The sequence below is a fragment of the Microplitis demolitor genome, chromosome 4, assembly GCF_026212275.2.
Source record: "Microplitis demolitor isolate Queensland-Clemson2020A chromosome 4, iyMicDemo2.1a, whole genome shotgun sequence".
Lineage (NCBI taxonomy): Eukaryota > Metazoa > Arthropoda > Insecta > Hymenoptera > Braconidae > Microplitis > Microplitis demolitor.
In genome coordinates, this window is record NC_068548.1 from 7129418 (window position 1) to 7156864 (window position 27447).

Genomic DNA, 27447 nt, shown 5'->3' on the forward strand with positions numbered 1-27447 from the left:
TTTATGGTAAAAATTACCATTACTCCATTACATCTTGTGGCTAATAGATTAAAATAAAGATTAATGATACATTTCGATATTTAAATGCAATATTTTCGATTTTATTCAAAATCTCCCTTAGCTAGGCCTTATTACCCGCCGGTACCTTAAATATTAACTAAAACAGTGCATTACACTATAAAGAGTTTAAGGGGTGGGTGGTTTTTTATTTATTCTCACCCCTACGAAGTGAACTCCCGGGTCAAAAAAATAACTTGGTTTTGGCGCAATTTTAAAAATTGAAAATAAAGCGCCTGGCAAAACAAAAGCAAACAAAGTATAAGTTATTTTTTTAGTAAATGAAAAACATTTGAAATTATATAAACTCATTTGGTTTTTACTTGCTTTAACGCCAACTAAGTTAAATCGAAGTCAAGAAAATGAAAATAATCAAGAGAAATCTTTTTCTAAAGTTTGGCTTCACGATGAAGCCTAATAAACTCAATGTTTTTAGACGGAAAATAATAACGAGAGCGTAAATATATGAAACATCCGGAAAAACATGTCAGAAACAGTAATTTTTCAAAATTTTTTTGATGATGTTATTTAAACTATACAGTGAAAAATATTGGCTTTCTGTATTAAAAACGGTCCGTGTTAAATTTTTAGTGTTGATTATTTTGTGCCAAATCAACACAATTCTCTGTGTTGCTTTAAAATTTTGAATCAATTTACTATTCAACACTTTAAAAGTGTTACCTAGCGTAAAAATCGATATTATCAACATTTATTTAGTGTTACTTTAAGATCAACACAAAAAAAGTATTAAAGCGACATCAGTTGAATTGTGTTAAAAAAAATGTCTTTCTTCTATTCACGCGGGAAGCGTCATTAAGCATCAGTTCTGTTTGGTTAATTATTATTTTTGTGACATTGATTTTATTTATTTTCAATTGGACATAAAAAAATTAAGTTGACAAAGTTCATGATTCATATAGTTAAAAAAAAAAATATTTAAAAAATTTTATCTGTTACTGTTTTACTTTTCTACATACGCATATTTTTATTTTTTATTTTTTTTTTTTTTTGTAATTGATTTTTTGATACAAAAATTCGAAAATTCTTAACTTTCTGCTAACTTTAGGATCATGTTTACTATTACAAAATAGTTCAATATTAAATAATAATTGTTGACACTTTTGATAACCTAAAAATAATACATGGTACAAAAATAAAATGTACAAGTAAATATTTTTTTTGTCTCACCATTAACATTTAAAAAGTGTTGAAGTTACTCCTCATATTACTTAAATTTTGTGTAGAAATTTTAACATAAACTTTGTGTTGAAATTCAACACAAATAGTCTGTGTTGAAAAATAACAAAAATATTGTGTAGACCGTTCCTAACTAGAGATGGGTAGTTCCGGACATGTATAGTTTCATGAACTATACTATGTCTTTTGTCGGATACGTATCCGGTCGTTCCTCAAAATTCACTTTAGTAGGCTCACTAGTTCTCTTTTTCGCGCTACTGCCATCATTACCAACAAGCAGTCAAGCAGCAGAAAAATTTTTGATTGGTGATTTTTTATGGAATTTTGAGTTGAAAACCAATCATAATTCATTCTCTATTTCGTATAAAATAATATAGTTCGCCGTGAATGCGTCTTAAACACCTAGGTCGCATAGCATGATGTTGTTTATACTGAAATATTTTGTATGTATACGTTCTAAATACTGAACCTTCATGAGAATTAAAAACATTAAATAATTCCACGGATATGATTCCAGGAACTAGTTCCTTTTCGCTCCGGAAACGTTCCAGGTTCAATCCGGAATGTTCCCGGAACTACCCAACTCTATTTCTAACACACAGATTGTGTTGATTTTGACACAATATTTTTTACCATGTAACGAACCTATTGCAACACATTGGTTAGCAATTATCGAAGACTATAAAGACGAAGGACCAGTATAGGCTTTGGAACGTCATAAATTTCATTATGCATTGTCCGAAAAAAATGAAGTAAATTGTTATTTTTGAAATTTTTATCGGCAATATCTTGCGAACTAATCAACTAATTTTGATATTTGAATATGCATCGGATGCAGTTTTTCAGCCTTTAACGCTAAAACGTTATTAGTATGAATCAGAATTCTTTCGACAACAATATCTCTTAAACAATTAATCCAATTCTGATAGTTGAGGCGGCACTCGACGCGGTTTATAGAGCTTTAGAACTAATTCGATTTTGAAATCAATCCATCAAGTATTTTAAAAGTTATCCAAAAAAAAAATATTTGTCAAAAAATTTCATTTTTGAAATAACACGAAACGTACTGTACCGTTCAAGCTCAATATTTTACAATACTTAAGAGTTAATAAGCGTCTTCAAATGTCGCCTTAAAGATCTAAATTGGTTCATCTGTTAAAAAGTTATAGAATATTTGCATACATCCATACGTACATACACTTTGACATCCTCTTGAAAATGGTCAGGTCAGCTTTCTAGGACCTTAAAACGTCGAGATCTGTTCAAAACTCGGTTTTCGAAAATCGGACCGAAACCCATAACTTCCCTTTCTCTGAAAACTTCCAATTTTTTTAGCAGGAAAAGTTAAAAAGTCATCTTCGGTGTTTATATCGCATTGAACCACTCGTTTGACCAATCAGAAAAAATTGTATTTTAATATAAAATTTTATGAGGCTGACCCAGAGTAAATGCGGACTAAAATAAAATCCACGTAACTCCGAAATCAGTCCATTTAAAAAAAACTCTTATTCATTCCATATGTGGAGTGATTTTTTTTCAATCCCAGATCTCTCTGTCTATTTAGGCAACGAAATTTGGCCCGCTGCGCTTGCTAACTATTTTGTTGATAGATCATCGCAGCAGAAACGGATGGCGCTCAGGAGCGGCCCTCTGTAGAGTCGGACTACCGGGAATAACCTCTTAAGCATTTATACAAACGAATAATGATAATAATAATAATAATAATAATAATAATAATAATGATAAACTCGATAGCAAAATTTACTACTTTGGATAATAAATTTCACTAAACATATAATCAAGTTTACTAATGCAGTTCATATTTATTGACATAATCTAATAATAGAAATTACTGAATATAAATACAAATTTAATTCTCAAGATAGTAAAAACTAACAATTTCAACAGCGTTTCAAGTTTACAATATAAATTTAGTTATTTCAATTCACATTTTTAAGTGAAGTTCGCTTTATTTTTTTTTCTCTATAATAAATACCATCTATATATTATTAAATCCTCTGTCAGTTTAATTATTAAATCCACATGCAATTACCAAAACCTGGAATTATTAGCTCACTAAATCCATATTGATAATTTTAGATCAACATGTATAAATAAATACATTAACAAATATACATATTAAACCCTTATTTAGGGATTATTCGTGTTGATTCACTAAAAAAGCACATGAATAAATAAATAAACTAAATGTAACGTAAAAAAAATAAAAACGAATGGTACGAACGCAGCATTTATATTTTTTTGTTATTTTCTGAAGATAAAATCGATGAAAGCTTATTCCCTGTCCGCTCACTACAGCCAGTGAGCTTTACAATGCGCCAGCATTATCGGAGCATTAATACGGTAACGCGAATAGCTGAAACTTGTCGGTGGCGATCAAACTAAGCCACCCTTTTGCCGCTTTATAACCTCATTTATTATCCAGCCTGAATGATCTCACAAAATGGACGATGTCGATGTCGATGTCGAATATGTTTGAGCACTGATGGTTCTTGTCAAGTATCGGGATAAAAGAAGGCCAGGAGGTAAGGGAGAGGAGAGGGATTATAGTGAATTTATATAACAAAAGGAGTGCTGAATAAATATCAGCGGGTAGAGGCAGAGGTAGAGGTAGATTGTCGATGAAAGCTCAGGAAGCAATGCAGCCATCATTCAAAATACTCGAGTTACCTTGTAGCCCCAAACCAAACCTGGAAACCATTTACTTGCCAGGGTTGCTAATACTGTCCCTGATGCTTTGTCAACCATCGTGGTTGGTACAGTTTTACAAAAAATTATAAAGAATTTTAGTGGCTTTTTGCAGTCAGTTACCATTGAGAAAAATGTCATTATATTCAACTATATTTAATTCATTTTTTTTTTTTTTCGTACACCTCAAGCACGAGCACTAAAGTATTCTTACGCTCTTTTGATTGCACTAAATTAGATTAAATTGTATACAATTATAGAGGCAGTTTATTAATGAATAATTTCGGCCCGGTATATAGTCAATTTATTATTCCACAATGAAAACAATAGTATATTACACACCTCGGATTGCAATGTCCTACTTTCTCCACTTTTGGTGTGTAATATACTATTTTTTCGGCTACACTTCCGAACCCCTCCCCCCCCTTTCGATCCACCTACAATTACTCAAACAAGCGTGTTTTTTTAAGTACAGAAGTTGTTGATGAGTGATTTTTGGCGACGGAGTTGGCAAGTCACCTTTTTTGTTGTAAACACTTGAACACATATAGAACACTCTATTAATTAATTGACTGACTAATTAATGCAAGGCGCGTGTTTTTTAAGTTTAGAACTATCAACAAATCACCTAAGAATCTTTATCAAACTTAGGAGTTTAGTAGACACCGAACCAATGTTAGGTTTCATCCCGGATGTGATGGTGGAATCGTCAGTGAGGCACCTCCGTCACATCCTGCCTCATACCTAAAACTGAAGTAGCCATAAAATTATAAATGGGATAGACCTAATATACTCCACCGTCCATCTTACGGTTTTTAATAAAATTAATTATTAGTTTGATTAATTTTATTGATTTATTGATAGATGATAAGCTAACAAACCTAAACTAACGCCATCTATGTGCTCAATTTTCAATCAAACATCAACAACGTGGCTTCGTCGCCAACTATATCGTATTTTTTCTGTTTTTGGTTAGTAAAAAACAACTTTCTACGATTTTTTATAGTAATCGGTGGGGGTGGTTTTCGGGTGTATAGCCATTTTTTCAGTGCATTGATTTGAAATGAATTATTTGAATCCAAGAAACCAAAATGTATTAATTGTCCTATACACAGAGAAATTATTCTTGTTTGAATTGCTACGGTGTCATTGTAAAGCCGGACCATGTTGGCCACCTGACAGAAATTGAAATAAGCATATGGAAAAATTACAATGACCATAGTAAAATTTACAATAGTTACGATAATTTTTTATATAATTTTGGTCAACTTTAGTGTGGTAATATTTTTTATTAGCTTTGTATTTTTATAAAAAAGTTAGCTGCCATTTTTTATTTTTATTATTATTTCTTATTTCTTCTCTTCAACTACTAAAAAAAAAGACTAGATGGAAAAAAAAGAACTGTTGCTGCAACAGGAATAACTTGTAGCTGCAGCAGGGCCCATCTTGTTACAGCTACACGATCAGTCCTATTGCAGACACAGGACTGTTCTTGTGAATACTATGAGGCTCTTCTGTTGCAGCTACAGGGCCATGTTCTGTTACAGCAACAGTTTTTTTTTCGTGTAGTGTGACAGTACTATTGAAAAAGAATTAACGACATTTACAAAAAAAGTCAGGGTATTTTTAAAAATTTTTAAATAATATATAAAAAATTTAACTGAAAGAAGATAAAAAATTAAATTAATAATTTAATAGTTTAATAAAAATTACTAATGAAGAAAAAAAATCAAAATTATAAAATAATAATACAATCAAAGTCATGATTAATAAGTAAAATATTGATAATTATAATGAGCGATTGAGGTGTGCACTTTTGAATTTTCCAACATTTTTTTTTAAATAAAATTTTTATAACTCTATAGGCGACCCATTTTACCCCACATTAAAAACCATAAAAATTATATCTTAAATATGATAATTCGATGTCCTCACAAAAATTCTAAAAAAATAGAGACCATATTACCCCATTTTAAAATATGTTATCTAGCCCTCTATTTGTAACAAAATCGATTCCCGACTTAATTTTTTTTATTTTCCCTCAAGTAAATAACAAGTGAAATGCTCGCAATACGGATTTGGATTTGTAGTAAAAGAAAAAGTACCAACATATAGTGCATTTATAGAGCTCTCATTGCGGAGCACGTAATGTCACCATTGAGAGCATCCCACTCGACAAAGTATCAACTCTGGGCAGAACTGAAGCTGACCGTCCATACTATGTCCAGTAGGACAGCGCATGTACCTGAAATGACTCTTGTTTTTTTTCTTGGTTCTTTGTCCTTTTAACTTTTTTTCTTAAAACTCGGTTCCTCTACTCCATAGAGACAGAGACCAGACACCAGCGGTCTGGATATCGGTAAACTATACTGCCCCGATCTGAGATTAGGGTGAAATCAGTAGTGGAAAATAAAAAGAAGAAAGATAAAATAAATAAAAATAAAAATAAAAACAATAAAATGAAAGAATAACAAAAAAAGTAAATAAGATATTTGAGGTTAAGGTGGACCGGGTTCACAACATTGTTGTCGGATTTTCAGAAAACTTTTCCACGTCTTAATTTAACGTTTTAAGAGAAACAACAATTCAGGCGCAATCCTCTCTTCGCTTTCTTCCTATTGCGCTTTGCTAAAAAATAAAAATAAATAAGTAAAAAAAAACCGTAATGACATTCTCGTTCAGAAGTTCTAGAGCATTTAAGTAGAATTACTCATTGTTATTTCAGCCAAGTAAATGCTTCGAGGTTTATTTAGATTTTTTTATTGTTATCGGGGCATAAAAATACATTGAATAGTTTAAAACTGCGGAAGGGGCAGGTGAAAATGAAGACTAAGAAGGGGGAAGAGAAGAGAAGGAGGGGTAGAAGGAAGAGGCTGGGAGTTTTTTCAATTGTTAAGTAATCACATTGTATTTATAACGATTTAAATACAAATGAATTAATTGAATAAGAAATTTCTTTGCGGTTTTATTTATTTATTTAATTATTGCTTTTCTTCCATTTTTTTTATGTTTCGTTTTGTAGAGAAGTTATCAAGTATTGAAACAAAATGAAAAATAAAAAAAATAATGGAATGGAGGAAAAACATAATTTTAACTTGAGAATAAAAGTTTGTTACGAGAATTGAATAAGAGCTTGGAGAATTCGTAATTATTCTGAGAGTCTTGAGTACTAGTAAAAAAATTTTTTAATTGGAATATGATTATTGTTGGCCACATATGACACATAAATGGCCGTGTATCAGAAAAATACTATTTGAAGCCATATAAAAATTATTTGGTCAAATATGCTCTGTAAAAAATTTACGGAGTGAACGCGGAGTGGATGATTTCTTATTTATTTAAATCCCTCGAAATGAATTTCACTCCGAAGGGAATTTTCGTAAAACATTAATTATCAGAAAAATTACTAATACATAGTGAAGTCAGCTCTTTGATATTTTGACATTTATATTGAGTACGGAAATAATTACGAGCTCCCTTTCCGTATATACGCGAAATGATTTTTAAAAATCATAACCAGCTGATAATAAAACTTTCACGAATATTATTCCACTGAGTCACAAACTGTCGTATGACTTGCATTAACCATACCCCGAGATAACATTTCATATTGTACCGAAATATAAAATATTCTCATAAAAACTAAGTCACTATACTTTTTCAATAATTTAATTTTTTCACTGTGTATTATATGTATGAAATGATAATTTAGTAAGTTATTAAAATATTTTATAAATTAAAATCATAACATTTTAAGTTTGATTATTAATATCTCAATCAATTATTTATTGAAATAATTATGCTTCTAATTAACAGCTGTTTCTATTAAATATAAATTTATTCATGTATTGATACTCCGGACCAGAGTGAATGCGGATTGAAAAAAATCAGCGTCAGTCCGAAATCACTCCGCCCATAAAAAACCCTATTCACTCCGCATACGAAATGATTTTTTTTAAATACCTGAACTTCGAGTGACGGAGTGAATTTGGATTGAAATAAAATCCGTATTTACTCCTAATTTTTATTTTAAGGCTTAAAATTATATACAAGGAGAAATGAATGTAGTGAAATTTACTAAAAAATATGAGAATAATTACCCTGGTTGGAAGGAACCATTGGCCAAAGCTTGGGCCAAGCCTTGACCCGTCGTTAGCCAATGCTCCTCGGTTTAGCGCAAGGCTTGGGTCGAGCCTTGGCTGACCATTAGGCGAACCATGGTTCAAGGCTTGGATGGTAGCCATGTTCCAAGCTTTGGGAAACAAAATATCAAGCCTCGGTCAAACCTCGGGGAGCAAAAAGTCTAAGGCTCACCCAATGCTTAATCTATAATATTGTCATTAAAATTAATAAATATAATTTAAAAAAAGTTTGATCACACTTTTATCGACATTACATTGGAGTGTAATTAAGTAATTACTGAATTAATGGAAAATAACGAATAAAATTATTTGGGCGCTACCGGGATTCAAACTGATATCCTTCTGAACTAGGCCAGGACGCTATCCACTGTGCTAAATCTGATGTCCAGATAATCGTGATTTTTTTGCTTGTCAATAATTTAAATACAATTTAATTCAGAAATATTACACCGTAAAGATGATGTGAAATGTAGTTTTATTTAATGAACTTAAAATTGTCTGATGAGTAATGACATATATTTATTAATTTGTAATTTTATGATTTGATATAAATGAATAAATTGAGAGTAAGATCAAGTAGCACTATTATATTGTTTATTAAACTTTAACAATTATGTTAACTAAAATTTTGTACATAGCAATAACTAATTAAATGAAAATTATTGTATGTCAAATAATTTTACTTTTTAAAAAATTTCAACTCTTGATATTAATCGTATACTCGGTGGACCGTTATGCCCTGGTCTTCTTTATATACATATATATAGATACATGAAAAGTTGCTAATTTTAATATTAAATAAAAATCCAACCTAGGCTGAGGCATTGGCCAATGGTCAGCGGCCAAGGCTTGATTTAACAAAAATCAAACCATAGGGCTTAGGCTTGAACCAGATCTGGCCCCATTGTCATTTCCAAGGCTTGGGAAATTACAACTGGCCCAAAGCTCGGCCAATTGATACCATTGGCGATTCCTTCCTGGGTAATAAATGTAGATCGTAATCTTGAAACGCTTATGATTTATATGAAAAATTCATAAACTGATAAATAAATTTTATCATCCCGTCAAGTAAATTTTACTATCCCGTTTAGAAAATTTTACTATTCCGTTTAGTAAATTATACTATATTAGAATAGAAATAATTCAAATTAAATTTTTAATAGTTTTTAAACTTTTTATTATTACTATTATTATTATTATTATTGTTTATGTTATCTGTATTGGTATTGGTGTCGATTTTTGATTTTAAAAAATTCACTTGTTTTAACCGAGATTCGAACCCTGATCTTTCACGCGCGAATCCTTTCCTATGTCTGACGGCCCAATGTCTCCTTTGAACAAAGGTTTCTGAACTTGTAATACATATTTGTGTATGCTATCCTGACCAACTTTTAATTTTGTCTATACACTCTCTAAAAATAAATCAGTGGAATTCACTTCAAATTAGTGAATATTCACTAGGAACCAGCTATAAGTATACCACTGGTTGAATTAGTGGTATACTTATAGCTGTAGAAACAGTGATTATCCAGTGATTCGCGAAAATTTCACTAATTCATTTTTAGAGAGCATAGTAAAATTTACTATACAGATAGTAAAAAATACAATTATGTTAGCAAAAAATACATTACGCATATTAATTTTTAATATCTTATTATGTAATTATTACTAACTAGTAAATTTTACTGAATGCTTAGTAATAATTACAATACAAAATGTATTTTTTCATATCTATTGGTAAATTTTACTATAAGATTGTAATTTTTACTATATTTTTTTCTCCGTGTAGTTTTTACTTGTACACTCTGTATATTATTCTGTGTTAAGGCCGTCAAAGGACATAAGTCTTATGGTCAAATAAAATAAATAAATAAATAATTTTTTACAGTCTGTCATTGATGATAAAGTGGAAAATTTTTTTTTTGCTTTTTTTTTCCGTATTTGCTGCATTCTCAGGCATGAAAGAAAGAGTAAAAAAAACTATTAACTTACAGCAAGCCATATATGGCCACACTAAAGTTTTAATTGCCTCGAATTTATCGATGTATCGATTTCTTATACCGGGGGCTGTACAAACCGATAAGTTAGTTAAAATAATTTTAAAGCCTCTCAGCCGAAGGCGGGACTAAAAGTACAAGTGTGCCCTCGCGGGAAAGTTCTGTCCTTACATTAGAATTGTTTATATCGATACCAGCACATAAGTACTACATTATATCATGCTATTACAATTATATTATATTATATATATACGTGTGTGTTGAAGCTCTCAGTATACGCATTCTTGTTCAGCGAAAGCGATAGAGCGTGACTTGGACAAGAGGCGGGCAAACTGCTTATTAAGTTAGTCCCGGCGGATTCTTATAACCGGGCAACCTGCGAATTACGATTCAGCAACGTCCCCTTTATGACCACGCTCCAGGTTTAAGTAATAACAGTCAGACACTTGATCTTCATGTTCATATACATCTACATGTACATGTACATCTACATATACATATTGTAAGATACTACTTTAGCCGATTTAAAAACTTTCAATCGCGTCTCATTTTCACTTTAAAAAATCCGATCGCGAGATTATATTAAATGATAGACCGCCCAGTTGAGACATTAAACTTATGACATTTAAAATTTTTTTAAAAATTACGATACTTTATCGGTAAGTCGTTCCCGGCCTTTAATGTCTCAATAAAAAAATTATTACTTAGACTTTTATTTTCAATATAAATTTCCTACTTTCCTTCACTAAAACTTTAGATAGTTACCAATTTTTTCAATAACTAAGGTGTAATTGACTGAATCACACAAAATTTCTCTCCAACGATACCCCTGAATCCGGAAAATAGGCTCCTAGAGCCGAAAACTCCATAAATAATCACTGGAGTAAAACAAGAACGAATACCCAAGTCGTTGGAATTTATTTGACAATAACACCATCATTTTTTCTGATCGATAATCAGTCATTGGAGGCTATTACTATTGAGAAATTATTTTTTACTTTCTGATGTATCGTTGAAAAAAAAAAAAAAATTGGAATAAAACGATTACAGCCCAAGTAATTAAAAAAAAAAAAAAAAAAAACGTAAACACAATTTTTCTTTTTTTTTTTTTGGAAGGCTACAACTTTTGCTCATTACTCGAGCACTGATTAATTAATTTTGATACCTTTTTTTTAAATCAATACGATGAATGTTAGAAATTAAGATTTTGGAATCAAAATACCGATGACTGGACTTGGAAAAAAGATAGAGCTGGTTGAAGTTAAAATATATGTCTCGGGTTTAAAAGCTAATTAAATTCCTGAGAAAAAAATCCTTTGCCGGATAATGTTGAGAGAATAAATAGTACGCGAACAGGGGGTGTTACTGTGATGGTATTAACGACTTTGATGGGTAACTCGATTGGTAAGTACGCCCGGTAGAAACAAATCGTCTTGCAATAAAAATTTATCTCTCTGGGGTTCGGATAAAATTAAATTATTCGTGACCGGGACGGATCAAAAGTGAGGCTGGAACTGGTAAAATGCGATTAGATGATACTGATAAATATATGTATGAAAAAAATATATGAGGGAGATTTAAAATAGTTATTTTAGTGATCAAGAATTTGGGTGTCCAATGGCGGGTGGACACGTGACCCAATCGACACTTTTTCCACTTCTATCCCTTCAATGATATCCCCAATAGCTTCTTCGACGATATTATGTAATTTATCTTCGTCGAGTCTCCTCAGACATTTCCACCCCATTTTTATCTAGAAGCTTACCGAGGGACGACTGGACCCGATTCCGAACTCAGCTCGTGAGGAGTCAGGATAACGATAAACTCACGATTGAAACTCCTGCAGTTTAGAATTTGTCAGCTTCAAATGCTGGCATAAACTTTTTTTTTAACTCTCCCTCTAAGCGCTTTTATCTTTCAAGCCTCTGTATTTTTTATGCCACTTTTTAAATTATTTCCCTGCTGATAAATCGGTTCTGCGATTCTAACGATCATCACATATCTAAAAAAAAATACGGCTAAAGTACTGAAGACCTTTTTTTTTTTGTAGAGAATTAAATTTTCTTAAACAAAAAGATCTTTATGAATTTTGTTGTACACTAATTACTAATTAGTAATTAAGTAAGCGGAAATTTTTATTTTAGTACTTGAAGAATTTTGCGGGAAAAAATATTCAAAAAAAAATTCCTTTTAAATCGTTAATCTAAATTTTTGGATCAATGCTTGGTGATACGATAAAAGTAATAAGGATTAATTTCGTAGAAAATTAGATTTTCTATAAAAAACGGTACACTGTAGAAAATTTTCGGAGTGGACGCAGAGTGATTATTTAATTTCCTCGGAGTGAATTTCACTCCGAAGAGGAGTTTTAGAAAATATCAATTATAAAAAAAAATTATTAATACATAGTGAAATTAGGTCTTTGATATTTTGACATTTATATTGAGTACGAAAATAATTACGAACTCCCTTTCCAATATTCACGCGAAATGGTTTTTAAAAATTATAACCAGCTGATAATAAAAACTTTCTCAAATATGATTCCATTGAGTCACAAACTGTCATATGACTTACATCAATTATATCGCGAGATAACATTTCATATTGTACCCAAACATAAAATATTCCCATAAAAACTAAGTCACTATACTTATTCAATAATTTACTATTTTGCCTATTTATGATACTAGAAGGTTATTGCGTCTGTTATTTTTTACCCCTTGTAATGTTTTAATTATCTTCCACACTCCTTCTTATGAAAAAGTCATTTAAAATATTTATCATGGATGCCGATTGTCCCTCTTGGCCACTATTATGACCAACCATCTCCATAGCAACCGTTGTTATGGCAACAGTCTTCATAGTAACCGTTGTAATGACAGCAGTCATCATCACAACCTTTGCTATGGCATCAGTCTCCATAGGAATCGTTGGCATGACAGCAGGTTCCATAGCAACCGTTGATATGGCAACAGTCTTCATAGTAGCCGTTGTAATGACAACAGTCTTCATCACAATCGTTGCTATGGTATCAGTCTCCATAGCAACCGTTACCATGACGACTAAAAACCGCGACAGAGTGAAATAGGGGAGGGTGGGGCAGAGTGGGCCCCCCTTAAAAATTAGGTAAAAAATTTATTTTTTTTATTTTCCGTCAAGTTATGATCTCTGTAATTTTTTTATCATATTCTAGGCAAATATGTGATATGTGGGGCAAAATGGACCACTTGAAAAAAAAAAATTATAACGGAAAAATTTTTTATTTTTTTATTTTCCGTTTTCAATTTTTTTTCGAATGGTCCATTTCACCCCACATATTACATATTGGCCTTAAATATGATAAAAACATTATAGAGGTCATAACTTGACAGAAAATAAAAACAAATTTTTTTTTTTATAATTTTTGGGAAGGGGGCCGTCGTGCCCCAGAAAAAAAAAATTTTTTTGATTTTTTGCAAAATTTCGACTGATTCTTTCGAAGTAGACGGAAAATAAATAAATTTGATAGTTGAAAGCCACAAAAAGAACAAACCGGCTCAAGGGGGCCGTCGTGTCCCAGACTCCCCTATCTTTAACTTGATTGATAAATTATATTTAATGAACAGTTTTGGTGGTCTATTTTATCCCTCATTATATAAGAAATTTCAATAAGCTTATTATCCGTCCGAATTTATTGACGTATAGAAAATTTTGAGGGGCCCACTGTGCCCACATATTTTTTGAAGTTTTTAAAATTTTAAGGGACCCACTCTGCCCCCAGGTGTCCACTTTGCCCCATCCTCCCTTAAAACCCATGCCACTCCGAAATCGGTCTACTTAAAAAAAATTCTTATTCACTCTGCATGCGATTTTTAAAAGTGTATAGGGTAGGGACAAATTTTTGGCCACTTTAGGCCCATTTTTAAACGCTTTAAAATTTTAAATAAAATAAATTGTAAAAGACGCAGTGCCATTGATAATTGTGAAAAGGTGTACAAAGATACTTTTATCGCACTGTTACAATGGAAATTTTATTTTATCCTTTTTATTAATTAAAATAGAATATTAAATGCATAAAATTGGAGCAGTGGCCATAAATGGTACCTCTACCTTATTATGGTTTTCATGACAAATCAATAGTCATATTCTGATTCCCAAACTTGAAAATTAAAATTTTCACTTGCATATCTTAATTAACCCATTTCGGCTCATTGATATTATTTTGCCTAAAAATATATATGAAATATTAATCATGTAATGACCCGTGAAAAATGAATCATATATGGCCATGCATGGCCGTATATGGCCATGCATGGCCGTATATGGCCATACATGGGCATACAAGCTTTTTTAATACAGTCATGCGTGACCATACATGGCCTTGTATGGTTCATATATGGCCATGCATGACTGTATTAAAAAAGTTGGTATGTCCATGTATGCCCGGGTCAAAAAATTAGATCTATTTTAAAATAAATAATAAATTCAAATGTTTTTTCTCTAATTCAAGTTTGTAAATCGTATTTATTTTATATATAAATTAAATCTGTTTTTGCCGGTACTATTCCTTATCCAGGCCAAAATCAGACTTATTTTCGTATAACATTTAGTCTGTTTTAAATCAGGTTTAGACTAAAAACAGACTTTTTTTATAATTATTAGCCCGTATTCAATTGTTTTTAAGGACAAAAACAGGACTTCTTATAAATGTAGATAATAATTATAATAATCTAAATTTATAAATTTATTTTAATTTTTTGGTATTTGAAACATGCTAATGCGCTTCCGTAATAAAATGTCACAAGAATTTTGATGTTTTCTAATGCCAAAATATTTTCAATTTCATCCAGTAAATAAGAAAAATTTCTTGACATTTTAACAGTTATTTTATCTCTTTTATTCAATGCTATAAATATGCAGTCAGGACAGCTAAAAATTAAGCTGTCAAATTTCCATTAACTGCCGACGTTTTTAACCAAAAGATACTGAGTAAATAGTAAACAAAACATAATCAATTCTGTAGCTTAATATTTTTTTTATGAATATTGCCTATAAATAAAAATCTTATAAGACCATGATTTAATTCAGTCTTGTCCTTGCAAATTTTCAGAACTAAAATTTTTAAAGTTCAAGAATTAATCTAGTTTTATCTGTCCGGAACGCAATTATTTTTTAAAACAACAGGTCGAAAACAGTTTAAAATTTTTGTAAAAGATCAAATAATCCAATTAGATCAAAATCAGATCAAATTTGTCGGTCCCGGTAGATCAAAAAAAGATTATAATTTTCATAGAAGTTCAATAACAGACTAAGTAGTCCAAATACAGTCCAGTTAGACTAAAATCAGATCAAATTTTTCGACTCGGGTGGCCATATATGCTCCATGTATGGTCATGAATGGCCATATATAGCCATGTATGATTAATTTTCCACGGATACAGATATATATATATATATATATATATATATATATATAAGAATTTAGCTAACTATTACAATTACTTATAAACAAGATGTTGTAGTGTTAAAAAAATAGGAAATTTTTTTGATATCACTAACAGCATATTGATGATTATATTTTGCTTTTTCGAAAGTGATTGTATTCTTTAAACCTTACGTAGCATCACTAAACTTTGCTGTAACTGTCGGTCTTATAGCCTAGTCGTCAAAGCGTCGGTCTCTGGTACGGAAGGTCCTGGGTTCGAATCCTACTAAAGCGGGTGCGGTCATTAATAAGTCTAGCGTTTTTTCTCTGAATTAAAAATTTCCATTTCAATTAGGATTTCAGTTGTTAGCATATCTGATAATCTCTGCGTCGCCAAAATAATTAAAAAAAGAAATTTTTTTTTAATTTAGTTAAAATTTCTATACATAGTCATATCAACTCATATATGGCCATGGCTGGCCAATTTTCATACATGGCCATGCATTGAGCATTTATAAATGGCCATGTATGATTAATTTTTTACGGGGATCAATAAATATTTATAGAAACGTAAATGATGATGGAAATAAATAAAGTTGTGAGCATGACAAACGTGGACGTCGAATAAAAGGACGGCAGCGCAGAGATCTCCGTGGCTCTTAATTAGTCCCAGTTGTAATATATATATATAGATTATTTCAAACCGGTAGGCGTTAATAATTCGTCGCAAATACTCGTCCAATTACTTGTGTAACCACTGGGATTTTAATCCTCATTCCGATTATTAAAAAAATGAAAATAATGACTTAATAATTTAGTAGTGAAAAAAATTTTTTATTTATTACTAAATAGTATCAAATAAAATTAGCAAATAAATAAATATATATATGTATAGATATATATGTGTAATAAATTGTATATATTGGAATTTCTGTCTGGGTTGGTGTAGAGTATCAACAATATAAAGGCTAGTTAATCCACGACTAGCAAGTTCATCATGATTGCAAGTCACGTATTGACTTTATGTACACTATAGAGTTTCCATCCAATGCGATATAATATTATACCAAACTGACATTCTATATCGAAATTATAACACAAAAAACTATTTATTTTGTATTTTTTATATCTTTATATTTTACCTGTGAAAAAAATTATTTAAAGAAAAAGTTGAAATTAAAACAGCGTTCAAGTGGATTTGAACTGAGCAAGTAGTGGTCACTGACCAATAAATTAAAAATTATAATTTTTACGAAAATAGCTGAAGGATTGATTTTATATAAAAATTTATGGAGGAGATTTTTTTATTGAGAATTAAAACTCTGATAAAAAAAGTCCTGAAATAGAATCATTGTATTTTTGATAGTTTAACTGAAAACTAAATTTTAAAATTAAAAAAGTTTTTATAATAAGTTGCTATTTATTTTTTTTAGTTATTTAAATTTAAATAATTTTTATGAGGAAACTAGGGTCTTCGTAAAAGTTTTTTATAGAGAATTGAATTTCCTATAAAAATAATCAATGACAAGTTAATGTTATCATCAATAGTTGATAAGTTATAACCAAGAATCGACAGTCAATCATCATGCTTGAGTATAATCCGTTATAAATCTGGCGAGTGATTAACCTAAACCCTCTTAAAAACCCTAATTAAACCTTAGATGCTTAACCTCCTAAACCCACCCATGAAAGCATATCCAGTCAAGAGTAAATAAATAAAAATATAATCAGCCCAACTAGCAAACCGTCTCTCTTACTCGGTTTCTCAGGCATCGCGTCCCACAATGTTAATTCACCGCTAGTAATTAGATAAAGTACCTCCCTCTTGACACCTCTTCCCTTCACTCGAAGCAACACTATCTAGGAATGTATGAGAATACGCACATCCTGACGTTCAGACACAAAACCCGGAAATTATTTTTAATTACAACAGAACCACAAATGAAATAACAATTACTCAGCCCCTATAACATTACGCGTTTTAATCAAAGGTTTAATGATCCCGAGCTTGAGGTGGAACTTGGAATCAGATTCAGTTGGGAGTCGACAGTAAATTGACACTAGGTCCTGGTGTCCGCGATAGAAGTAGACGAAATTGCTCGTTGGACAGCAAATAGTCCTGTCTAATGGAGCACTCATTGATGATGTGCTGGCTCGTGGCAATAATCCCATGCCCTTGGGGACTACATCTACATCCAGCTCTACATCCAGCCCTACATCCAGCTCTGGATCCAAATCTACCAACTGCAGCAAGAGGTAGAAAGCAACAATGCACACAATGATTACAGCAGCCTTCTCTTCTCTAGTCCCCTTCTCTTTGCTTCAGTTTGTAGTCAAGCATATTCTAGTGCTGGTGCTGATGATGCTGCGATGCGGGTGGTCGAGTAAAGGTACACATGAAGATGAGGATACGGGAAAATTTATAAAGACTTAGATAGTAGCAGCAAACCTGTGATTTAAATTTAGAATAGCCGTGATAATACTCGGGGAAAGGAGTAAGGAAATGAGGGAGGGAGAAAGAGTGAGTGAAGAGTTTCCGATAGTTGACGGTGACGGTGATGAAACCGAGCACTCTCACTTGTAATATATAGGGACATGACGTAGAGAGAGTGTTTAGAACAACGGGCACGTAGTGAGGACGATGCGCAATCGAGAGGAAAATTAGCTCGGCGCCATATAGATATATAGATATGGCACACAAGTTACGCCCGTATCTAATTTAAGATTCTATTTATGTTTGTTTTGTGGGGTTGGATGCCTCGTGTAGAGAATAGGGGAATAAAAAAGTTTCTGATTGAGAATTTTCTTGGAAAATTCGATATGGCAAAAGTTATCGTGCCATATATACTTACCTAAATTTATGAAAAAACTCTAAATTTATATTTGAGGTTTTGAATTTTTCCCATATATGATATAGCATCAAGCGAAATAAATATAGTGGGAAAAATAGACCACCCCAAAAAATTTGGTAAAAATTTTTTTTAATCATCATTTACGTCTCTCGTAACATTTTGTACGATTTGAAATCTCCCAAATTTATTTAAAATTTTTTTTTTTAAATAGTAGGGGAGGGAAGGACAAAACAGGGTACTTCAGGAAATATTAAGTTTTTGAGGACCTAAATATGATAAATATTTTTTTTTTTTTTAATGATATCTAAAGTAAATGGAAAAAATTTTCAGTTGCCACTAAAAAAAAAATTTCATTTTTGCGGGCAAAACGGTGTATCCCCTAAAAAAGGTAAAAAAAAAATTTCTGGATATTAAATAAGTTAGATTAAATTAAATTTGTTTATGAGTAATTTACAAAGAGAAAAATTACATTTTACACAATTATTAGATGCAAAGGAAGAAAAAAAAATTTTTTAACAGTTTTTATCATAAAACAATAGTTATTAACATTTTTCGACTGACACTCGATTTTTGAAAAAGTTTAACAAAAAAAATTCAAAATAGTGCTCACTTATATGTACAAAAATGATTTTAAAATGTTTTACCCACCCTACCCCGTTTTGCCTTCCCCTATAATACACATCAAGGGATGAAAATGGGACATTTCAATGCGCGTGTATAATTTCCTACTCGAGCCAAAAGCGAGGGTGGTGAACACGCGGATTGCAACAAAAATCTTGTTTTTTACTTTTTTTTGGGGGATGGTTAATTTTTCCACCCGGTAAAAAAATTTTTTGCTATGGTAATTAAAAATTTAGTTAAATTATTTCACATAAAACGCAAAATGAAGATCCAGCATATTTGAATCCACAAAATTCCATTATTATTTCCTTAGCGTCCCGTTTTGCCCGCGCTTTCCCAATATATATATATATATATATATATATATATGGCATTAAGTGAAGCTATATACATATTTATAAAAATAAATAAAAACAAAGTTAAAATCTAGTAGCATGAAATACGAGTGAAAATAAAAATTCCTACGGCATATATTATGTATGGCCGCTAATACCATCTGTCCTATAAATAATACCGAGAAAACTCAACAGAACCGAATTTTTAAAAAACGTAGAAACACGTAGGCAACTGTAGGTTATAAATTTATAACTGTCACGGTTTATTGCTTGTCAATTGACGCTCGTCAGTCTAGTCTCGAGTTTAACATTCAGGCGGTAACTATTCCCAGTAAAGTCTCTTACATGAAATAACAAGAATTCCTTAGTTTAACAATATTCTTTAACATATTATGTTAAAATGTATGTTGTACATGAATACAATAGGGGTTTCCTTCTCCATCACGCCTCGACCTTTCGTCACTTCTAAAGTGAAAATTCTCTCGCGTCTCACATTCCACTGAACGTCACCACCTTCTACCTCTTTCTTTCTAACCACCCTCTCTCTCTCTCTTTCTCTCTCTCTCCTTCCCAAACTATCCACACACACACACACACACACACACACGCGTATATATATATATATATATATATATATATATATATATATATATATATATACTCTTTGGCAAGTATAATAGATCGCCAGTACTTTTTCACTTCCAGCAATGTACTGATATATATATATATATATTGTTCACTTTAAGTAGAAATAAATACGAGTTGAAAAAAATAATAAAAAAAAATTGAAATATTAACCATTTTAAAAAGTTGGTACTAAAAAATACAATATATATATATATATATATATATATATATATATATATATATATATTAGGGTGCTTCAAAAAAACAAACAATTTCTTTTTTATGTTGTACGAAAATTGAAAGTACAACTAAAAATAAAAATTTTGGTACCAATCCGGGCTCTTAATAATGATATTAAGGTTTGCCTCAATCCATTATTCTATTTTCCATTTAAATTACACCGGAAAAAAATTTTTTTTTTTAGAATTTTCCAGTTCCCAAACTAATCAACGGATTTTTATGCACAATACATTATTTGTAGGAAATTGAACGCTTTTCAACAAAAGTCTCTTATCATTTTTCGATAAATCCCACTGTTCAGAAGTTATTTCAGCCTTAAGTCAAATTTATAGTAAATTTTGAGACTTTTTTTACTTTTCCGACGAAACTATCAGTCTTTTAAAGAAATGTCATTAGAACTTTTTGTAGATAATTTTATTCCTTACAAATTATTTTGAATAAAGTTTTTTGAAATTCCACATTGTTCACCAGTTATTCTTATTTCAATGTTAAGCTCTTAAAAAAACAGATTTCTGATTGATTTCAAGAGCTTGACATTAAAATGAAAATAACTTGAGAACGATTTGGAATTTTAAAAAACTTTATCCAGAATAATTGGTGAGGAATAAAATTGTCTACAAAAAGTTCCAATGAAATTTTCTGATAAGACTGATAGTTTCGCCGAAAAAGTAAAAAAGTCTCAAAATTTACTATAAATTTGACTTAAGGCTCAAATAACTTTTGAACAGTGGAATTTATCGAAAAATGATAAGAGACTTTTGTTGAAAAGCGTTCAATTTCCTACAAATAATGTATTGTGCATAAAAACCCGTTGATTAGTTTGGGAACTGGAAAATTCTAAAAAAAAAAATTTTTTTTCCCGTGTAATTTAAATGGAAAATAGAATAATGGATTGAGGCAAACCTTAATATCATTATTAAGAGCCCGGATTTGTACAAAAATTTTTATTTTTAGTTGTACTTTCAGTTTTTGTACAACATAAAAAAAAATTGTTTGTTTTTTTGAAACACCCTAATATATATATATATATATATATATATATATATATATATATATATATATATATATATATATATATAATACGAATTTGGTTGGGGTATTGAATATATCGGGAGTACATAGAAGAGGAAAGATGATCTGACGGTTTCAGCGGTCGCTCGGTGGTCTAGGTAACTAGTCGGTGGTCGAGGAAACCAATTCGGGAGTCAATTACCGCAGCACGGCTTCTGGCTGGATGGAGTCTACAGGGGAGCAGGCATAATTGCGCGTGGATTATTTCCGTTCTAGAATCAGTTAACGTTATCAAGTATTCTAACTTGGGTGGCTGTAGTAGAAAAAAAAAATAGGAGATAGGCTAAAATTATTACTAGCTAAATTTTTATTTAAATTCCTTAAAATAATAATTCCGAATGAACTATCGATTCTACATAAAAATTGTAAGATACCTTTTTTGTAGGAAATTAAATTTAATAAAAAATCATTTATACGTAACTTTATTTTATCTCCAATAGGTTAACCAGAATTCACACTTTTTATAGATTTTTTACGAAAATTTTATTTTTATTTGACTAATTTAATTTTACTTTGGGTAAAGTGGGCAAGACGAATAATAATTATTACTGTTATTGATTAAAATCGATGGACAGAATTCCAATGTAGAGTAAATTAAGGGAAGGAGTTGTGGTTGTTTGAAATTCTGAAAATTCGACGGCGGCTTTGAAGCTTTTGCTTACAATTAAGTTGATTATTCCGGAAATAATAATAATAATAATTTTAATAATGTTAATAATGATCGATGCATCCGGTGGCAGTGTTGGAGCTTCTTGAGCTTCATGAAGGTTAATTAGCCAAAAGAGTTAGTTAATTTAAATAAAAGTTAGCTCTTAAACATACACTTACTCCCTAACTATTTAAACTTTTTTATTTTATATTAAATTGTGACGCAAGAGCTTCAAGATGGAGAATCGTGGCTGATAGCGGTAAAGGGCGAGAGGAGAAAGGGTGGACGTGAAACTTTTAAGCAAGTCCGGCATTAACTTATGCGGGGTTCTGAAAGATATATCTTTCCTCAGTTCTTGGATTTACCTGCTTCTAAAACAGATGCCCAACTTAAAACCAAGACGATCCCATTGTCTCGATTCTATCATATGAGCCCATATTTTTATTCAAAACGCCTTAAATTTATTAGATCGGCGTCAATTGATAATTTTTCTATTCGTTAATAACCAAATGCTATATGGCAATTTATAATTCCATAAATTTATATATGGCCCATTTTACTCTGTAATTTATAAAGTGCTACATTCATTTTACAACAATTTTTTTTATCATACACTTATTTATGGTCAATTATAGCACACATGATTAATAGACGAAGGCGGGAAAAACGGGTGCGCTTAAGAGATAACGAATTTTTGTGCATTTGAATTCAGGGGATCTTTTTTTTTTGATTTACAGATGAAGTAATTAAAGCAAATTTCCAGTTGCCATAGAAAAATAAAAATTTTCCCGAGTAGGCAAAACAGACCATTCCCCAAGAAAAAGTAAAAAAAAATCTTTTTATTAATAAAAAATGATTATAATAAAATTGTTCATATCTAATCTAAACAAAAAAAAAAGATTTACAATGCCGTTATTAAATAAATTGCCGAAAAAAAAAAGATTGAAGATAAACAATAACTTATAAAAAATTTAACCCTTCAATTCACATTGTAAAGTGCAGCCTACATAATATTCAAGCTGAATATCACGCGCCTTTATTATAAAAGAAAACATATCACCTGTGCATCGAGAACAGAGACTTTAATTAAGCAGACTGAACCTTCTCAAATATTTTTTAAATTATTTTTTCAGTAATCCCCATACTCTAAGACATCACATACATATTTTTTTAAATTTAAATAAAAAGTCATGAATTTAAGGGTTCAATATAGCGAAGAAGACACCGTGTGTATTTTTTGTGGCTGACAACAATACATTTAATCCACTGACAAATTCCTAAAAAAATTCGAAAAGAAAATTTGGGATACTCAAACTTTTTAAAAAAATGATAAGAAGAGTTGTAAATGATTACTTATTAAAAACAATTTTGGAAAAAAAAATTTTCGGATGGTCCATTTTGCCCACCCTTCCTCTACATATGAGATATATGGCAGAATGATTAATATAGCTAAATATAGCCAAATAATCTATTTATTTAATAGAAAAAAACCGTATTTTTATTGATTTGTTTGAATTTCAGAATTGCGGTGACAGCAGTAGCCTGGCAGCCTCATGGAACATATCTGGCATCTGTGGACCGAGCAAAAATGGCAACTGTTTGGGGTGACCATGTCTGATGCCAGATTATTCAACTTTACTCACTAAAAAAAATATCCACTTGTTATTTTTTTCCCTCTTTTTTATACAACAGTCATATACATCACTCGGTCCGTTTACACTTATACATAAATATGAATATATAAATATATATATATTTTTCGCGTGTTTTTGTGATAGTTTTCTGGTATGAGATTTTATGCAATCTTGTCAGTTTAAGTATTGGTGACTATGAGATACTAGATACTAGTTTTTTTTTTTTAATAATAAGCAGACAAACTAATTTTACTCAGGTTGGGTTACTAACAATAAATGGTTATAATAATTATTATTATTATTATAATTATAATTTTCTACGTAATTTTTTTTTTTTTTTTAATTACGTACAAACGCTGATAATCTCATTAATTAATGTAGCTAAACGAATTTTATAACAAGATTAAATGATTAAAACTTTTTTACAGTAAAAAAATTTTTTTTATTCTTTCATTAATCCACTGTTCATCATTATTCTTGTCTTTATTATTATCTGAGTATTTGAATAAACGAGGCAAGATGAAATGAATTTAGAAAATTCATAAAATATTATTTTCAAACGACGATATTTTAAAAAATAAAATTATAGTCGAACTATAAATTTTATTAAAAAATTTATATAATTTTTTTATTGTATCTTTGATACTTTGCCGTCAATTTAAATTACAAGTTGACCGAATCGTAATCTCACTCGCGGAAAATCTTAAAATTCTTTCTGCCGTTAAAAAAACAAAAAATCATTAAGGAATTTAATTTAATAACCTTCACAAAACTCTATACTTGAGTCTGTGAAATGAATTTTCGCTCATCTTGCTATAGGTAAAGCCAGAGATCCCAAGTTGAATGTCCCTAATTAAAAAATTCCATCTAAAAATAGTTGAATTTTCGTTAAAATGGATCATGAGTTGTCAACAATAGATTATTGATTAACAAAGCTGATAATAAAATAGCGCTATGAGCTGGGAATTAACTTACGGATTGGTGCAATCAAAATTACGGGTTCTCATTCAGTATAAATTAGTCCTGGCGATTGATTTAACGAATTCTCTAGCCCGGTTGTTACTTTCCTACCCCCCACACTCTAATTTAAAACTTTATCTATCTCGTTTTATTCAATTTAAACATCTGTAACAGTGGTGATCGTGATTGCAATTTCCCGGTTTCGGTGATCCTATAAAAGAGGTGCCATCTAAATCGTAACTTGCTTTTATCTTCCTCTCTCCTTCTCTAGCTGAACCCCAGCACCCAGCACCAAGACCCCAGACCCTCGATCCCAGACCCCAGAATCTAGAACCCCGACCCTCAATCTAAGAGTCCAAAGCCCAGCGTTGATTTTAACTGTAGACTCTAGACACTAGTAGCCGATCTGACACTTGCTAAAGAAGAGAACTGAGTATTCTATCAGTGTCTCTCTTGTTGGTTCGACAATTTAAGTCTCACCGCGAACTTGCCAAAGATCGATTCGTTATAGTTCTGGTTCTGACTACTCGAGTTGTCGTACAAGAGAAAAGTGAACATGCCAAGTTTAACGGAAGTGAAACACGTGGCGTCACGCTCGACAGCCGGCAACTAAACTTTTACATCGTTAGTACAGCAGGACACCCAGTTTCAATCATTCTCTTCATACCATTACACAAATATATCTATGTATGTGATGCCGTATGGTAAATTTATTGTTACTATACAATTCTCGTAGACTCATATTCAAAAGTTATTCATTACTATTTACGCCCGTCATTTGCTCTATTCCTGTATGATGCATTTCTATCAACTCTTCCCTTTCCCCAAGATTCAGACTATTCTCACTAGTTTATTATGACAATTTCAAAGCTAACAATTCTGATTATATCAATCAGTTTATTCCCTTGGAATCCTATAGTAAAATGAGTCCCATTCTCTGGTCAAATTTTTTGATGAGTAAATTTAATTTTTAATAAAAAATATCTTTGTCTATTTGATGATAAAACGGAGAGTTGATCAAAACTCAAGAAAACCCATTAATCCAAGGAGCAAAACAGCCTTTTCTAATCAATTACCAAAATTACCCATTTTCGTTGGGATACGACGGAGCATAAAAACGGCTATTAAACTCATAAAATACCCATATCAAGCTTACCGAACTATAGACACGAATAGAATTAATCAACATCTTGAGATAAATGACTCGATTTGATACAAAGAGCCCGGAGCTTACAGCAAATCCTATAAGGGATATCTAGCTGGACGTAGGGTTGCCTCAGACACCGCATGCTCTCCGTAGGGAAATGGTTACCTCACACCCTTATCTCCTTTCCTCAACCTCACACCCTTTTCTCTCCAGTGTAACCTTCATTGCTCTCTGCTTAACTCGGAAACTCTACATACATACAACGTTAATGTAACAGACCCCCACATTCAAAAGCGTATTCCCTTTCAATCCCAATGAAAATTCAACGCTTTGCCTATTCAACCCTCAAAAGGTACGATAGTTACCCACATCAACATGTGCATGATATTGATACGGAAAAAAAAAAAAAAAATATTCAATCAGTCGAAAAGTTACTCCGCCAATCAATCACCGATGGACGATGGATCTTCTTCTCATCTACTATTCGCTTTTTTTTTTCATCCATATATATATGTATATATGAACCCCTTCTTTACTCACCCTCACCTTATATAAAATGCAGCGCCCCTCCATAACCGAAAATTTTGTCCCCGTACCGCCCTCCGAGTCGACGCAGTTCAAGTTTCTGGGCGCTTGCGGCGAGCTTTCAGTCCTGCTCCGTGCGTCATATGATTATCAGCTCTTTTAACAGTCTCGATCCAAGTAAACTTGTATTTCCGCGTATTTTTAGTTTTAAATTTTATCAATTTGTAACGGTTTACTTGATAATTATAAAATATTTGGTTTTTTTTTTTTTCGGAGTGTAGTGGACTAAGTGGAACTATGATTATGATTATAATCATGTGATTGGTGATTTATTTGTTTAAATAAGTAAAAAAATAAAAATCATGAAAAATAGATACTGGAACTTACTTAGAGATTTATTTGTTCTTGCTCTACTAAATGGTAAGACTGGGTTCGAATCTAGCTGTGGGTAAAAGTGATTTTATTACTTTTTTTTTTATGTAGAGTGCAATGAATCGGGTCAGTTTCAGGGAATCGAAAAAAGTATGAAAATAATAATAATAATGATAAAAAAAAGAGTAACCGAATGGATAAAGTTTGACTTTATCCTTATCCGTGTAAGAATTTTGCCACTGGCACCTAGAACCGCCGGTGGAGGAGAGAAAAACTTGGAAACCTTTTGAGAATTGAGAAAACTTTGGTTTTCCGACACAGATGGGAAAGTTGTACATATATATAAATGGAGGTCTAGAGTATAGCAAATAGCATTTTCCAATGAAATTTTCTCTGGTTGGAGAAGTTTGAGGCGGGTGTTTCTCTGGACTCTTGGATAGTAGCTCCCGGTGGTGTTTAAAATAAAATGAAACGACGACAGGACAGTATGGAAAACAAGCGGTTGAAGCTTTTAAGCTGAGGAAAATACAACTACATGTTATTTTCATTGCGGGAGCAATTCTCTAAGGAATTTCTAATTTACTTTAATGATAATTAAGTTTTAGAGAATTTTTATGAGCTTTCAATTTGTGACAAGATAATGCAGTTGTTATTTATTAAATTAACATTGGGTTTTGTGTTTCCTTTTAGAATTGTGGAAAAACATAGACTCTTTTATCTGATTGGTAGTACTTAGTCGTAAAAGCAAGCACTAAATTATTGCGGGGAAAAAATTGACTTGAATCAGTTGATAACTTTTAAACTATTGAAGTTAAGATAAAATTGTTGGGGACTTTTTTTTAGGAAATTTAATTTCCTAAAAAAAATATATTCATGAATATTTGCATAAAATGTATGCTTTGACTGGA

The 27447-nt window shown here is 31.3% G+C and overlaps 2 protein-coding genes across 7 annotated transcripts in view; both read left to right on the plus strand.

Annotated features, from left to right (window-relative positions):
* The window catches only part of LOC103570427 (autophagy-related protein 16-1), a 182768-nt gene extending 158895 nt beyond the window's left edge, over positions 1-23873 (plus strand). For 5 of the 6 annotated variants that reach the window (XM_053738769.1, XM_053738765.1, XM_053738766.1 and 2 more), the window contains exon 14: positions 23423-23873. In XM_053738769.1, coding sequence (XP_053594744.1) covers positions 23423-23519 — 97 coding nt within the window. In that variant the 3' untranslated portion in view covers positions 23520-23873. The remainder of the gene's footprint in view (positions 1-23422) is intronic. The other variant, XM_053738770.1, reaches the window with a different exon arrangement.
* Positions 23874-26324: 2451 nt separating this feature from the next.
* Positions 26325-27447, plus strand: part of LOC103570425 (uncharacterized) — a 36916-nt gene continuing 35793 nt past the window's right edge. The window contains exon 1 of the mRNA XM_008548157.2: positions 26325-26587. Within this exon, the coding sequence (XP_008546379.1) occupies positions 26530-26587 (58 nt within the window). The 5' untranslated portion in view covers positions 26325-26529. The remainder of the gene's footprint in view (positions 26588-27447) is intronic.